The 14,191-nt window shown below is 43.0% G+C and overlaps 1 protein-coding gene and 2 long non-coding RNA genes across 7 annotated transcripts in view; 2 read left to right on the plus strand and 1 right to left on the minus strand.

Moving 5' to 3' along the window:
- The window catches only part of LOC310677531, a 40,091-nt gene that overhangs the window by 12,686 nt on the left and 13,214 nt on the right, over positions 1-14,191 (plus strand). The gene's annotated exons all lie outside the window — the stretch shown is intronic.
- LOC310677486 (homeobox protein prophet of Pit-1-like) lies at positions 1,817-13,719 on the plus strand. Of its 4 annotated transcripts, XR_014511190.1 has the most exons (4): positions 5,698-5,875; positions 7,037-7,130; positions 8,051-8,214; positions 12,407-13,254. XR_014511190.1 is itself a non-coding variant. In XM_083440624.1 (3 exons), the coding sequence occupies exons 1-3, from the start codon at positions 2,722-2,724 to the stop codon at positions 9,796-9,798; spliced, it is 750 nt and encodes a 249-aa protein (XP_083296750.1). In that variant the 5' UTR covers positions 1,817-2,721; the 3' UTR covers positions 9,799-9,943. The 4 variants fall into 4 exon arrangements, 1 of the variants encoding a protein (XP_083296750.1); XM_083440624.1 differs by lacking the exons at positions 5,698-5,875; positions 7,037-7,130; positions 12,407-13,254 and adding exons at positions 1,817-2,743; positions 9,235-9,943; XR_014511191.1 differs by lacking the exon at positions 7,037-7,130.
- On the minus strand, positions 11,841-13,307 carry LOC310677551. Its single transcript, XR_014511268.1, has 2 exons — positions 12,567-13,307; positions 11,841-12,535 (listed from the first exon to the last, which is right to left on the minus strand). It is a non-coding gene; the product is annotated as an uncharacterized lncRNA (long non-coding RNA).

Below are 14,191 nucleotides of genomic sequence, written 5' to 3' on the forward strand. Positions count from 1 at the left end.
AGGATTTGGCGCCCAGAATCTTAAGATTCATTGGTTTCCAAGGAGATTTGCCCCTGATTCCAAGCTGCTCTCTGTATAACATAGGCAAAATGCCAGAATCTAGATGCTAGAACAGCTCTGGAGAGATAGATAAATGGAATACAATAGATAAAAGGCAAGATTAAAACAACTCCCAATTGAGATCAAAAAGCTAAGGTTGGAGGATAAAACCTGCAGTAAGGACAACTAGCTGCAAGTAGATCTAAATGTCTTCACCTGACACATACAAAACCATCAAAGTGATGCCAGGCAAGCCTTTCTGGGAGTGGAAGGTGCAGGATTTATTTCCCCACATCCACCTCTCTGCATGAGGGAAAGAGTTGAGTGGTGGAGAGCAGAGGGCATCATTACGCAGGAAAGACTGCTAAATCTTTGTGAAAGGAAAGGTACTAGGTGGTGTGTCATCTGGTGTGGATGAGGAAAGACTGCAGCATTATCGCCTGCCCTGGGTGGCATCTACACATAAAAAACACCCTGCAAATGAAACATTTTGAAAAATATATTGAATTTCCCATAGCTCACCACAAAAAAATGTAGTTCTTCCTCGAAAAAAAGTTTCCTTGCCGATTCTGAGTCAGCATACTTAGGATTAGGGTTTATAGGTACACTTAGGGAGGGTCCCTTGTGTTAATTTTCTTAGGCAAACATAACAAAGAATGTACCAACAGGGAACCATTCTTGATTAACAAACTGCCAGGGACTGGGAACATTCATTATCGATAAAAGTCAAAGTCAAAAACATGCAAAATGCAATTACAGTTAAGCTAAAACCACCGATTAAAAGACAATGCAACTTTTTGCAGGTAAAGGAAAGGAAACAAAGTTTATATCAAAGTTTATAAAGGAAGGGAAACAAAGTTTAAATCAATTGCCTTCTGCAGAAATATACCGAGCTTCGAAGCGATGATGATGGCAGAAATTGGAGACATTTCACTGTGTCTCTCCCACCCCCAATGTGAGCCCTCTTTTGTTCAGGGATAATCTTTCCTGAGACAGTACTGATATGGTTGCTGAAGTTTCCACATCTTTCTGTAACACCCCCAACCTTCACGGAAGCTTTTTTTCAGTAGTAAAAAATGTAGTTCTTACTCGAAAAAAAGTTTCCTTGCCGATTCTGAGTCAGCATACCTATGATTAGGGTTTATAGGTACGCTTAGGGAGGGTCCCTTGTGTTAATTATCTTATGCAAAAATAACAAAGAATGTACCATCAGAGAACCACTCTTGATTAACAAACTGCCAGGGACTGGGAACATGCACTGTATGAGCTGGAAGGTTTCAAGACGTTTTCAGTTCCTTTGAGGATCGGAGGCAACTCTCTTGCCCCGGGTGTAGGGTGGAGCGGCAGGCTATCTGGATGCCGCAAGTCCCTGAAAGGCAGAGGAATATGGCCACGTGAAAGTTGTGGGGATAGAAAGAGAAATAGTGGAAGTGAACAAGAAAGGAAGCGCCAGCAACGTTTGAAGCAAGCCCAGGAAACGGAAAGCTCGCTTTCACTCAGAATGCAACCCCGTTAGAAACACAAGTGAACAGCACAAGCAACGCTGACACCAAACCCTACATAAATTAAGCATAATAGAAACATCGCCACCCACCCCCACCCCTATCCCCACCCTCCACCCCTTTTTTTCTCCCCCTAATGTCTCAACAAATGAAACGGATTTGTAAAAATGTTACATGTAAAAATACGAGAGACATTACACATACTTCTGTAAAACAAGAAAATCTTTAATAAAAGAAGAAGAAGAAGAAAGAAAGAGAATGCAATCCTCTTGCAGTTACAAGCGATAGTGCATTGAGACTGTGTAGATTCAGGATTTGGTTGCGACGTCTGTCCGGGGCTGGATACTCCCAGCATCTAAGATCAACCGCTTGGGCTTGAAATCCCTACTGACTTCTTGGCAAGAGGAGTTTGCCTTCCCTTTATTTGCAATGGTGTTACTCACATTCTTCCCTTCAAGTTTTTGCACCGCCTAACCTTAACGAAAACCTCTAAGCGGCTTACGAAAGCATGAACATGATCGATAAAAGTCAAAGTGAAAAACATGCCAAATGCAATTACAGTGAAGCTAAAACCACCGATTAAAAGGCATAGCAACTTTTTGCAGGTAAAGGAAAGGAAACAAAGTTTATAGCAGGCGCCGAAAAGGGTGCAGTGAAGGCGCCTGCTTCATCTCAAAAGGCAGGGGGTTTCAGAGTGTACTTGCTGCATCTAGGCTTCTTGGGCAAACCTTTCAACATGCCTAAGTCTTGGCGCATCTCTGTCTGTAAACTGACAGCTTCATAATAATATTTTTTTAAAATAAACCACAGTTCTGTCTGGCTCTCTCGCTCCCCAACCCATCCTCTCAATTCCCTTCTCTTCAACTGTGCGCACTAATCTCCAAGCCAATGGGGCTGTTTTCCAGTTTTGCTAAGGGGTGATGCTAAGGGAAGGGTGCGCTCCAGCCCATCTAGATTGGTCAAGCAGCGCTTGAAACTGAACTTGAATCTCGCTCCTCCCCAAAAGCCGCCTCCCCATTGGAGCGCTTCTCTCCAAGGGAAACGCGCCGGCCAATTGGCAGCCAGGAGGGGCTATAAAGGCGCCGAACTCCAGAAACCTGGAGCGGGCCTTGAGGAGCAAGGACTCTTTGCAAGGGAAAACCAGCTTTGTTGGAAGAGAGCGAGCCAGCGCTTTTGCAAGATGAAAACTACCAACAGCCAAGGTAAGAAGAGAGGATTGTTAAGAAGATTTTTAGTTCACTTGTCTTTAAAAAATTGCTCAAATGAATGATATAAATTCAACGGTTTTTATAAATGAAGGGTGTTTTTGTTTCTGGGTCAGGATCAGGGTGTAGGGAAGGCTTTCAAAGACCCATTTGTGGTAGCCAGGGAGGGATTACACAGGGGCTCAAATGTCTTCGGTTGGAAACATTTCGCAAGATTGGTTTGCACCTCTTTCCTTATAAGCATGAAGCATTTACTGCATTTTACTGCATGAAGCATTTACACACACACTTTCTGAATGTTAAATCCCTTTCACATAAACGGGATTAAATTTCCCAATAAACGTGGTTAGGATCAGTTGCGACAAAGGATGGCAGGCGTAGAAATAAGAGTTAAATTCTTACGCTTCGGCTTTTCATCAAGCCTTGTTCCGAGCAACCGGAGGTTTATTTAAAGGCCACAAAGTGCGTGGAAATCAATGTCAGGTACAAAAGCCTTCCTGTAAAAAGCGAAGGCTTTGCCCTTCTGCCCTCGGCTGGGTGGGTGGTCAGCGGGGCGCTTGAAAGAATTGCCACTGAAGCCGGGGGTCGTTTTACGCAGTGTAACCTCAGGCAGCGCCCGATTCTGGGGCACTGGCTCCCGGGCAAGTGCAGGCGATGCAGTCCTGAGCTTTTCATGTCGGGAGGAAGATTGGCAAGCGTCGCTTCTGTTTAAGCTGAGCGCTTCCTTCAGATTTGCCTCTTTGTCTTTTCCCAGGAGGAAGCTACCCCAAAACTGGAGGAGATAGGAGAAAAAGGACCGTTTTTACTCCTGCCCAAATCGAGCTCCTCAAAAAGTCATTTGAAGAGAACCAGTACCCCGGATACGAGACCAGGGAGGCGCTGGCGAGGAGCATCGGAGTTGAAGAAGATCGTGTGCACGTAAGAATCGGGATGGTGGGGGCTCCCAAGACTTCCCTAAACCGCACATACTGGAACAATTTGAAACGCTCAGAATAATCCTTGTGTAGTCGAAGGCCTTATTTCACCCTGGTGCCTCTCAGCTTATAGCGAAAGGCGCCTTGTTCAAGAGCTAGCTTCCTCTTTCTTGGTGTGTGTTTTTTTTTTTGGGGGGGGGAGGGTGTATCGTGGATGTAAAAGCTTTATAATTAACAGTAGCTGGAGATTATGTACATGGGATATATGAATGTGGAGCTGGAGATGGTAGAAAAATGCTGCAGAGAACTAAAGAGAAACCCCAGAGGAATAAGCATAATTTATTAAATGTAATTCTCTCTGTTGGATCAAAAAGACATATTCATGGTAACAATGTCTTCTATATTCACAGAACATAATGCTTATATGCCTTTCACACAACACAAAACAAATTAACGTAGGTTCTCCCACTGTCATACACTAATCTTTGCTTGGTTGTTGTACTTGAAAGTGAAATTATGACCTATCTGTTTGGAAATAATGGGCATTTGGTTTTCTCCTTTCTTCTGTTCAGATCTGGTTTCAAAACAGAAGGGCCAGAACAGCAAAGAGGATCGGTTCCAGGATAAGGATCGGGAACCATGCTGCAGCTCCTTATAGCCACAGTGAGAGAATCTGTACAAGAAGCAGCCTGGACAGCAGCCAAAATATCCACACGCAACAATATTATCAGCCACACAACTTGCATTATTCTGAAAGCTATGGAGGAGCAGAATTGTGGCAGCCACCTCTCAACAACACGCAACCGGGAGAGTGTGCCCCGCAACAGCAGAGCCCCCTGGAATTGGACCCTGCTTATTTCCAGCAAGATGCTTTTTGTGGAACTGGGCTTTATGAGCCTTCCCAGGCGAGCAACTGCCCAGTTCCATATTACGGTGCGGAGATGGTGAGGCAGCCTCCACCATCAGCTGGGAACGTCTTCATGGCATCAAGCACTTATACTCCCTGGTCTGCAACGGGGAATTATTCAGCTGCAAATCATGGACAAATGCAGAATGCTGATGGAAGTGCTTTGGACTCTCAGTTTTTCTCTTTAAGTCAGGTTCCAGACTAGCATCCCAACTCCTTCCTTGCTATCCTGTATATATTTTCCAAGCTCCCTCTTTTAATGCCTTTTATTGTATTACTTTGATATTTTGAATAAAGTTTGTTCCCTTACTAGCTTGTCTGGAGTCTTGATTTAATTTTCCATTTACTGAAACATTCACTTTCCTGTGTGCAAGCATACAAACATGGGCTTAATTTTCCCATAGAAAAAAGTCAGTTGTGAGGTACATGTGGTTCTAGAGATAAAAGGTCAGGTGTCCCCACCCCAAGGTTTGTGCTCTACTGCCTTCAATGCAGCTTTATGGGAGGGTTGCCTGTGAACTAGAGGTACCACTGTATATGCCTGAGGGAAGATAGCCGCGCCCTGTGGTGGCGCCTGGGGACCGGCTACCAGATAACTCTGAAGGGCTTCCCTCTCGCCATTGTCTTCCCTTATTACGTTCCCTCAGCATCAGCGCTATAACGAACGTCTTGCGGGGGCAACGGGGGGGGTGTCCTTCCCGCTCCTCTTTCTGGTTCCAACGGCCGCCCATCCCCCCCTCCTGGCCCCCGCCTGTCCTGCCTTCGCGCCCTCTGGCCACGGCTTCCCCTGCGGCGTCACACCGGCAGCCCTCCTCTTCCCGCCTTTCTTCACCATTTGATCTTGATCCCCCAACAATCTCCATTCTTCCCTGGGGTGGGGGGCAGTTTTGGGACTCTTCTCAGGGGACCAAATGACACCCCCTGCAGGAGTAAGTCTGGCCAAGGTGGCTGGGACGTCAGCTCAGGCAAATGCAACCCAGCGAGGATTTCCCCCTGAAGCCTGTGCCCCCTTTTCATCTTTGCCTCCTTTTCTGAACCTGCCCCTGGGAATTCGGCTGGTGTTTTTCTCCCTCCTCCATAAGGAAAGCCCTGAGCACTAGCATTCCCTGAGCGGTTGCCAAATGATGCCTGGGAGTAAATCCTCTACCAGCTCCTGTTAGATTCCCTTAGGTGAGAGAAAGGGTTTCTAGAGTGAACGCCTAGTAGGTGCCTCCCAGAACTCATTGGAGGAAGACTAAATGGTGACCACCACAGCCCTGTCGAAAACGAGGACACAGATATCATTCAATGGGTCTGTGCTAATTTAAGGTAATATTCATCCTTATATTTGGAAGTATGGTTGATTCCCACCCCCCTCAGTTTTATTATTTAATCTGTTAGTAAACCACGTTGCAGTTTTTTGTTTTACAATCAAGTGGTGTATACATTTAATGAAATAAACAAATGGCCAAAGGCAACTTAAAAACAATTACTGTAATTTAAATAGAAATATAATACTTCTCACCGTATTTAGGTCACCTGAATGCCTGCTTAGTCTGCTGTCCAAATGCTGATTGTTGGTGGGCATTTGTTTGAAAACTGCAGCTAGACCATAAAGCCCTTCAAAGAATGGTGTGTCTGCTACGTCTCTGTTCCAGCACTCTTTTGTTTAATCAAATTTCCACTATACTTTTCTTCAACAAGGCTACACTTTGTGAAAAACAACCTACTCACAATGGGTTTCAGAGACCACAAAGTTGTTGTCTAACAACCTGCAGATTGACACACTCACACATATTAATTAATATGTCGTTCCAAAGAGCACCCACATTGAAGTATGATTTCTGGTAAAATAACTTATGGTGGAAAGAATCTTTAGGCAATCTTAATGCATTGAAGCGTTATGGGTATTTAAAGAGCTTATATGGTTATTTGAAGCTTGATTTTTTAAAATATACATTGAGCTTTGTCCTCCTACAAATAAACCCAATTCTATGTTCTTATGGTTTTTATTTACTGAATTTATACGCCGCCCTTCGGAGCCCACACCGGCAAACAGAAACAGTACACAATTTAAAAACAAAAACAAAGCAAAAACATTCTAAAACATTTCGAATATTAAAATAATAACAATTGCAAACACCTAAAAGCAATTTCAGTTAGGAAGAATCCTGAAAGTAATTATAGGAGGTTTGTTGGTTTGTTTTTTCAACTATTCTTCTGTCCGCTGATCTCGGGGTTGTCAGGAACATTATTCTGTAGCCACCAAATGCCTGAACAAACAGGAATATTTTCAAACTCCTAATGAAACGCAATAATGATGAAGACGGGGCAGCTCACTAGAGAGAGCATTCCGCAACCGGGGAACCTCTTTAAATGGGCTGGCCGTCCAGATTGAATTAAAGCAAATTAAACCAACTACAAGGGCACTGTCGTCTTATGTATTTATTTGTGTTTATAAAAGATTAACATACGAATCCTAACTTGCAGGTACCAGCTTGGAAAAGGCATTCTTGGTGCAAGGAACTCCTCTTCTAAGATGGCGGGTGACCTTGAATATCCAATGCACCGTTTTTAAAAGAACGTAAGCTGTTTCCTAAGTCTTCAAAACTAGCGAAAAATGAATGCAAATTTAATCATATGTTAATAAAATATAGATTGCTTACATAGCTTAGATTTCTTTCTTCGGCTGCCGCCGCTCTTATATATACCGTATTATTCGCATTTGATACGATTGCTGGCAGTTGCCAGAGCCTCCATCCAAGGCGATGCACTAATTTATTTAGACGGCAGAGGCTGGAATGAGGGGTATTGGAATTAAGTTGTTCCAAGCTTCTTTGTCGATATGAAATAATTTATATTTGGTTCTTTTTAGAACAACAACAAAACCTTTTTTAAAAGGAGAGTACCCGTTTAAGATACGAAGTGTGTGCTAAAATGTGTGTGTGGGGGGGGTTCTTTGGTTGAACATCGCAAGTGTGATTTTTGTACAATGCGGGTGTGGCTTGGCAAAGAAAAGGTGTAGTAGGCGCCCGAAATCTCTCTCTCTCTCTCTCTTCTCTTCTCTTCCATTCAGATGAAGAGTCAATTGCCAAAGGGGTGTCGACGGAGGGAGGGGTTTGATCCAGTTTGGCAAAGCAACTGATTTTTTGAAAGAGGATGTAACTCTTTCTATTGGTTGAGAAGCAAGGGTGAAACGCAAAAATGATGAAGACGGGGCACGGGACTGGGAGGGCATTCCGCAACCGGGAAACCTCGTATTGGTTGAGAAGTAAGGGTGGGGTCGCCCAACGGAGATAAATGCCCAGACCGAATCCCCTGCAGAGTGAACGAACCTGAGAGAGTTTTTTCATGATGGCAACCAACAAGGAAGGTAAGAAAAACTTTAAAAAAAATGATTATTAAGCCCTGAGCTTTCCATGTCGGGAGAAACATCGGCAAGCGTCGCTTCAGTTTAAGCTTGCCTAGAGCTTCCTTCAGATTTGCCTCTTTGTCTTTTCCCAGGAGGAAGCTACCCTAAAGTCGGAGGAGATAGGAGAAAAAGGACCGTTTTCACCCCTGCCCAAATCGAGCTCCTAAAAAAGTCCTTTGAAGAGAACCGGTACCCCGGATACGAGACCCGGGAGGCGCTGGCGAGGTGCATCGGAATCGAAGAAGATCGTGTGCACGTAAGAATCGGGATGGTGGGGGCTCCCAAGACTTCCCTAAACCGCAAATGCTGGAAGAATTTGAAACGCTCCGAATAACCCTCGCGTAGTCGAAGGCCTTAGTTCTCCCGGGTGCCTCTCAGCTTTTTTGGGGGGGGGGTGTATCGTGGATGTAAAGGCGTTTTGTAAAGGGTGGGTGGGTTGTGCTCCCTCCTTTTCAAATTTAGGAAGAAATTGTGCCCATACTTGTTCAGAAATCATGGTTCCTGATTAAGGCTTCCTTTTCCTTCCCAGTAAATTTATGCACAGCACACATTCATTTAATGCAGATTCTGAGTTTTCTGAGATTCTGACTCCAAGCAGGGCAGAACAAATGGGTAGGTCTTCTGAGTGAGCTATTTAAAATTACTATTACTATATTTATGGAATTTTTAAAACAATTGCCAGGCATAAAGTGTTGCCTTCCAGCACAGATGCACACAGAGATGTTAAGTCTTGTATGCAGGCATCCACTTGGCATTAACAAACGCTTGACAATTTCTTATATGTGAAGCTCACATCCACAGGTTATACTTGAATAAAGCGAGTCTTGTGGAACTGTACGCTTGTACAGCTTTTAAAGGTGGCTTTTTCTGATACTGCAGAACAAAATACAGCCAAATAGCAGTATTTAGTCATTCCAACTTAGAAGCTTTATGATTAACAGTAACTGGAGATTATGAACATGGGATATATGAATGTGGAGCTGAAGACAGTAGAAAAATGCTGCAGAGAACTAAAGAGAAACCCCAGAGGAATAAGCATAATTTATTAAATGCAATTCTCTCTGTTGGATCAAAAAGAGACATATTCATGGTACAATATCTTCTATATTCACAGAACATAATGCCTATATGCCTTTCACACAACACAAAACAAGTTAACGTAGGTTCTCCCACTGTCATACACTAATCTTTGCTTGGTTGTTGTACTTGAAAGTGAAATTATGACCTACCTGTTTGGAAATAATGGGCATTTGGTTCTCTCCTTTCTTCCGTTCAGATCTGGTTTCAAAACAGACGAGCCAGAACAGCAAAGCGGATAGGTTCCAGGATAAGGATCGGGAACCATGCTGCAGCTCCTTATAGACACAGTGAGAGAACCTGTCCAAGAAGCACCCTGGACAGCAGTCCAGGAAGCAGTCCAGGAAACCTCCAAAATATTCACACGCAACAATATTATCAGCCACACAACTTGCATTATTCTGAAAGCTATGGAGGAGCAGAGTTGTGGCAGCCACCTCTCAACAACACGAAACCGGGAGAGTGTGCCCCGCAACAGCAGAGCCCCCTGGAATTGGACCCTGCTTATTTCCAGCAAGCTGCTTTTTGTGGAACTGGGCTTTGTGAGACTTCCCAGGCGAGCAACTGCCCAGTTCCATATTATGGTGCGGAGATGGTGAGGCAGCCTCCACCATCAGCTGGGAACTTCTTCATGGCATCAAGCAGTTATACTCCCTGGTCTGCAACGGGGAATTATTCAGCTACAAATCCTGGACAAATGCAGAATGTTGATGGAAGTGCTTCGGACTCTCAGTTTTTCTCTTTAAGTCAGGTTCCAGTTTAGCATCCCAACTCCTTCCTTGCTATTCTGTACATATTTTCCAAGATCCCTCTTTTAATGCCTTTTAATGTATGACTTGGATGTTTTGAATAAAGTTTGTTCTTTTAATAGCTTGTCTGGAGTCTTGATTTAATTTTCCATTTACTGAAACATTCACCTTCCTGTGAATATAAACATGGGCTTAATTTTCCCATAGAAAAAAGTCAGTTGTGCGGTACATGTGGTTCTAGAGATAAAAGGGCAGGTCTACTAATGGCTGAATATTCCTGAGACACACCAGTGGCTTTCTGTCCCTTTCCTTTTCTTTTTAAGTCTCTGTATCTGAGGCTAGAGTAGGTGAAAATAAATGTGGTGGGAAGTTTCTATATTTTCTTTGTATGCAAAAGTGTATTTGTAGATCCTGCTATAAGTCGATTTAGTAACACTTTTCTGTATTAATAAGTTTGGTTTTCATTAATGAGTCTTCCACTTTTTAAAACACAGAAGTTTGAGATGGGGATATAAGGTTTAATTGATTTTCCTACCATGAGTGTGTTAAGTTGCTCTCCACAGCTTTAAAGACATGTAAGTTTAACTTATAAATGCCCATACATCTATTAAAAACTTTGTGGGGGGATATTTTGAACATTTTATTTCATTTTCTTGCTCTTGATCCCCCCCCCCCCAAGTTTGTCCTCTACTGCCTTCAATTAAGCTTTATAGGAGGGTTGCCTGTGAACTAGAAGTACCACTGTATATGCCTGGGGACATATACATATACAATGTTTACGCGGTGAAACATTGTGATCTTTGAGCCTAGGAGGAAGGGACATAATGTATAAACGAACTAGTAATAGGTTGAAACGCAGCTATGTATTTGAAACCTCAACTTTGCTTCCTTGTTTTCCTTTCCTCGTCCTCCTACAAATAAACCCAATTCTATGTTCTTATGGTTTTTATTTACGGAATTTATACGCCGCCCTTCGGAGCCCAGATCGGCAAACAGAAACAGTACACAATTTAAAAACAAAAACAAAGCAAAAACATTCTAAAACATTTTGAAAATTTAAAAAAATAACAGTTTTAAACACATAAAAGCAATTTCAGTTAGGAAGAATCGCAAAAGTAATTATAGGAGGTTTGTTGGTTTGTTTTTTAAACTATTCTTCTGCCCGCGGATTTCGGGGTTGTCAGGATCATTATTCAGCAGCCACCAAATGCCTGAGCAAATAGCAATATTTTCAAATTCCTAAGGAAACGCAATGATGATGAAGACAGGGCAGCTCATTGAGAGCATTCCGCAACCGGGGAACCTCTTTAAATGGGCTGGCCGTCCAGTTTGAATTAAAGCAAATTAAACCAACTACAACGGCACTGTCGTCTTATTTATTTATTTGGGTTTATAAAAGATTAACATACGAATCCTAACTTGCAGGTACCAGCTTGGAAAAGGCATTCGAGCCCAAATCGAGCTTTTAAAGAAGGGGTTTGAAAAAAACGTGTACCCCGGATACCAGACCAGGGAGGCGCTGGCGAGGAGCATCAGAGTCGAGGAAGATTGTGTGCACGTAAGAAAAGGGAAAGTGGGGGGTTCCTAGGACTTCCTTAGTTGTTTTCTGCTGCTCCAGAGAAGCGGACACGGAGCAATGGATACAAACTACAAGAAAGAAGATTCCACCTAAACATTAGGAAGAACTTCCTGACAGTAAGAGCTGTCCGACAGTGGAATTTGCTGCCAAGGAGTGTGGTGGAGTCTCCTTCTTTGGAGGTCTTTAAGCAGAGGCTTGACAACCATATGTCAGGAGTGCTCTGATGGTGTTTCCTGCTTGGCAGGGGGTTGGACTCGATGGCCCTTGTGGTCTCTTCCAACTCTATGATTCTATGATTCTATGATTCTATGATTCTATGAAATCGCAAAACCTGGATAAATTTAAAACACTCAGAATAATTCTTCCGTTGTCATTCGAATGCCTTTGCTCATCCAGGTGCCTCCGAGCTTAACGTGAAAGGTTCCTTAGTCAAGAGCCAAATTCCTCTTTCCTGGGTTTTTGTGGGTTTTATTTCGGGGGGGGGGCGTGTTGTACCGTGGATGTAAAGGCTTTTTGTAAGGGATGGGTGCGTTGTGTCCCCTCCTTTTCAAATTTAGGAAGAAATTGTGCCCATAGTTATTCAGAAATCCTGGTTCCTGAGTAAGGCTTCCTTTTCCTTCCCACTAAAATTATTGGTGGCACATACTTTCAAATATCAAAGGTTCTGGGTTTGAACAGTAAAAACTCTTAACAGACCTGGTTTCAACTCTAATTTGAGGCTAAAACCATCCGGTTTTCTGGGCTGCCTTTATAGCCTGATCCACCTGACTGAACTCCAAGGGAGTGTGCATAGGATACTCCTATTAGGATTGCAGCATTCAGCACCTTGCATTGAGAGATCAAATGTGTAGCATTCAGTTCGTACCACACTTAAGCAACATTGCTTTTCTAGCCAATGTCCCGCAAGTCCCTAGTTCTCCCACACTGAAAAATTACACCACACGAGGCACAAATATTTGGCGGTCCTCTGAGCTTGAAAGTGAAATTATGACCTATCCATTTGGAAATATTGGGCATTTTGTTCTCTCCTTTCTTTTGTTCAGACCTGGTTTCAGAACAGAAGAGCGAGAACAAAGGTTCCAAAATAATGATCAGGAACTGAGCTACAGCTCCTTATAGCCACTGTGACAGAAGAAGAAGTCCATTAAAAGCCTGGGGAGCAGCCCAAAAAGCTGCGCAATAAGTCCAACGCAGCAATATTACCAGCCATGCAGCTTCCATTATCCCGAAAGCTTTTGTTCAGACCTGGTTTCAGAACTGAAGAGCGAGAACAAAGATGACTAGGTCCAAAACAATGATCAGGAACTGAGCTACAACTCCTTATAGCCGCTGTGACAGAAGAAGAAGTCCAAGCATTCCAAGAAGTAGCGCAAGACGTCTGACGCAGCAATAATACCAGCCACACAGCTTCCATTATCCCGAAAGCTATGGAGGAGCAGGTTTCTGGCAGTGACCTCTCAGCACCACGCAACCAGGAGAGCCTGTCTATGCCGCGCAGCAGCAGAACTCCTAGGAATTGAACCCGGTTCATTACCAGCCAGCTGCTTTTTGTGGAACTGGGCTTTGTGAGACTTCCCAGGAAAGGAACTGCCCAGTTCCATATTATGGTGCAGCGATGATGAGGCAGCCTCCACCATCAAATGTTAACTTCTGTACTGCATCAAGCAGTAAAACTCCCTGGTCTGCAATGGGGAACAGTCATGCAACGGGGAATTATCCAGCTGCATATCCCATGCAAATGTTGCCTGAAGATTACCAAAATTGGCAGCAAAGCAATATCTTTCCTTCTCCCGACGCCTTCTAGGGTTACCCATCCATATAAATCCCCCCCCCAAACTTTTAAATTTTGTAAATTTTAAAGTTTTTCAATAAAATTTGTTATTTTAATGCCTTTGTCTGGGATCACCATCTGGCTTTCCTTTTACTGAAGCATTCTCTTCTCTTTGCCCAAGCAAGCTCTCTTCCCTTTGCCCAAGCAAGCTAAAAGCACTTGTATATTGAAATAAAAAATAAAAGCTGAACAATTGGCCACTTGTTCAAATAAGGGCCACAGTCAAAATCTGGGGTTGGAACAATTGGGGAAATGTTTCAGAAGTTTCCAATTTTGCTTTTGTTTCTGTCGGGTTGATGTGGGTTAAATGTTTTGTTGGGGTTGGCTATTATTTTAATTTGGGTATAAGCATAAACTGTTCATTATTGCTATTATTATTATTATTATAATTATTTATTATTACTATTGGTTTCATGGTTTGCTATTTATTTATTTGTTTTGTTTTTTAATGTTTGATGCATTGTGTTGTAAGCACAATGTATTTTTGTACTTTTTGCAGAAAACAATAAAGCATATATGGATATAGATATATACGTGTGTTTTTGTGCATGTGATTCTATGGGGATGGATTTTTTTGAGCCCTGCCTGCCTGCCTGCCACGCTACATAATGCACTCCCTTTTTGAAATGTTGCCTGAATACAGAAAGGGGTTGGTTCTGCTGGATCTCCTCTCTGCTTTTACGTACAACTTCCACGAAGGAAGAGTTCACCCAAACCAAAATCCACAGTAGCTTGATGATGTGACTCAGACATTGGGTTAAATCATGGAATTCAAAATGTTAAATGAGGATGCTATTTGAGAGTATTGGGAATGCCTTACAAGATTCTGTTTATAATGCTACACATTATCACTTCATCATTCAGTATTTCCTCTTGTCCCTAATCTTAAACCAAGCTAATCCTTGCTGAGCTACTGACAACCCCACAAGGGACCAATTTTGCTTATGCGGTTCAGGGTTTGCTTTCCCTCTGCTTTCCAGCCAAATGGTTCTGAAAC

Source organism: Podarcis tiliguerta, assembly GCF_965153285.1.
Source record: "Podarcis tiliguerta genome assembly, chromosome: 5".
In the NCBI taxonomy this organism is placed as follows: Eukaryota; Metazoa; Chordata; class Lepidosauria; order Squamata; family Lacertidae; genus Podarcis; species Podarcis tiliguerta.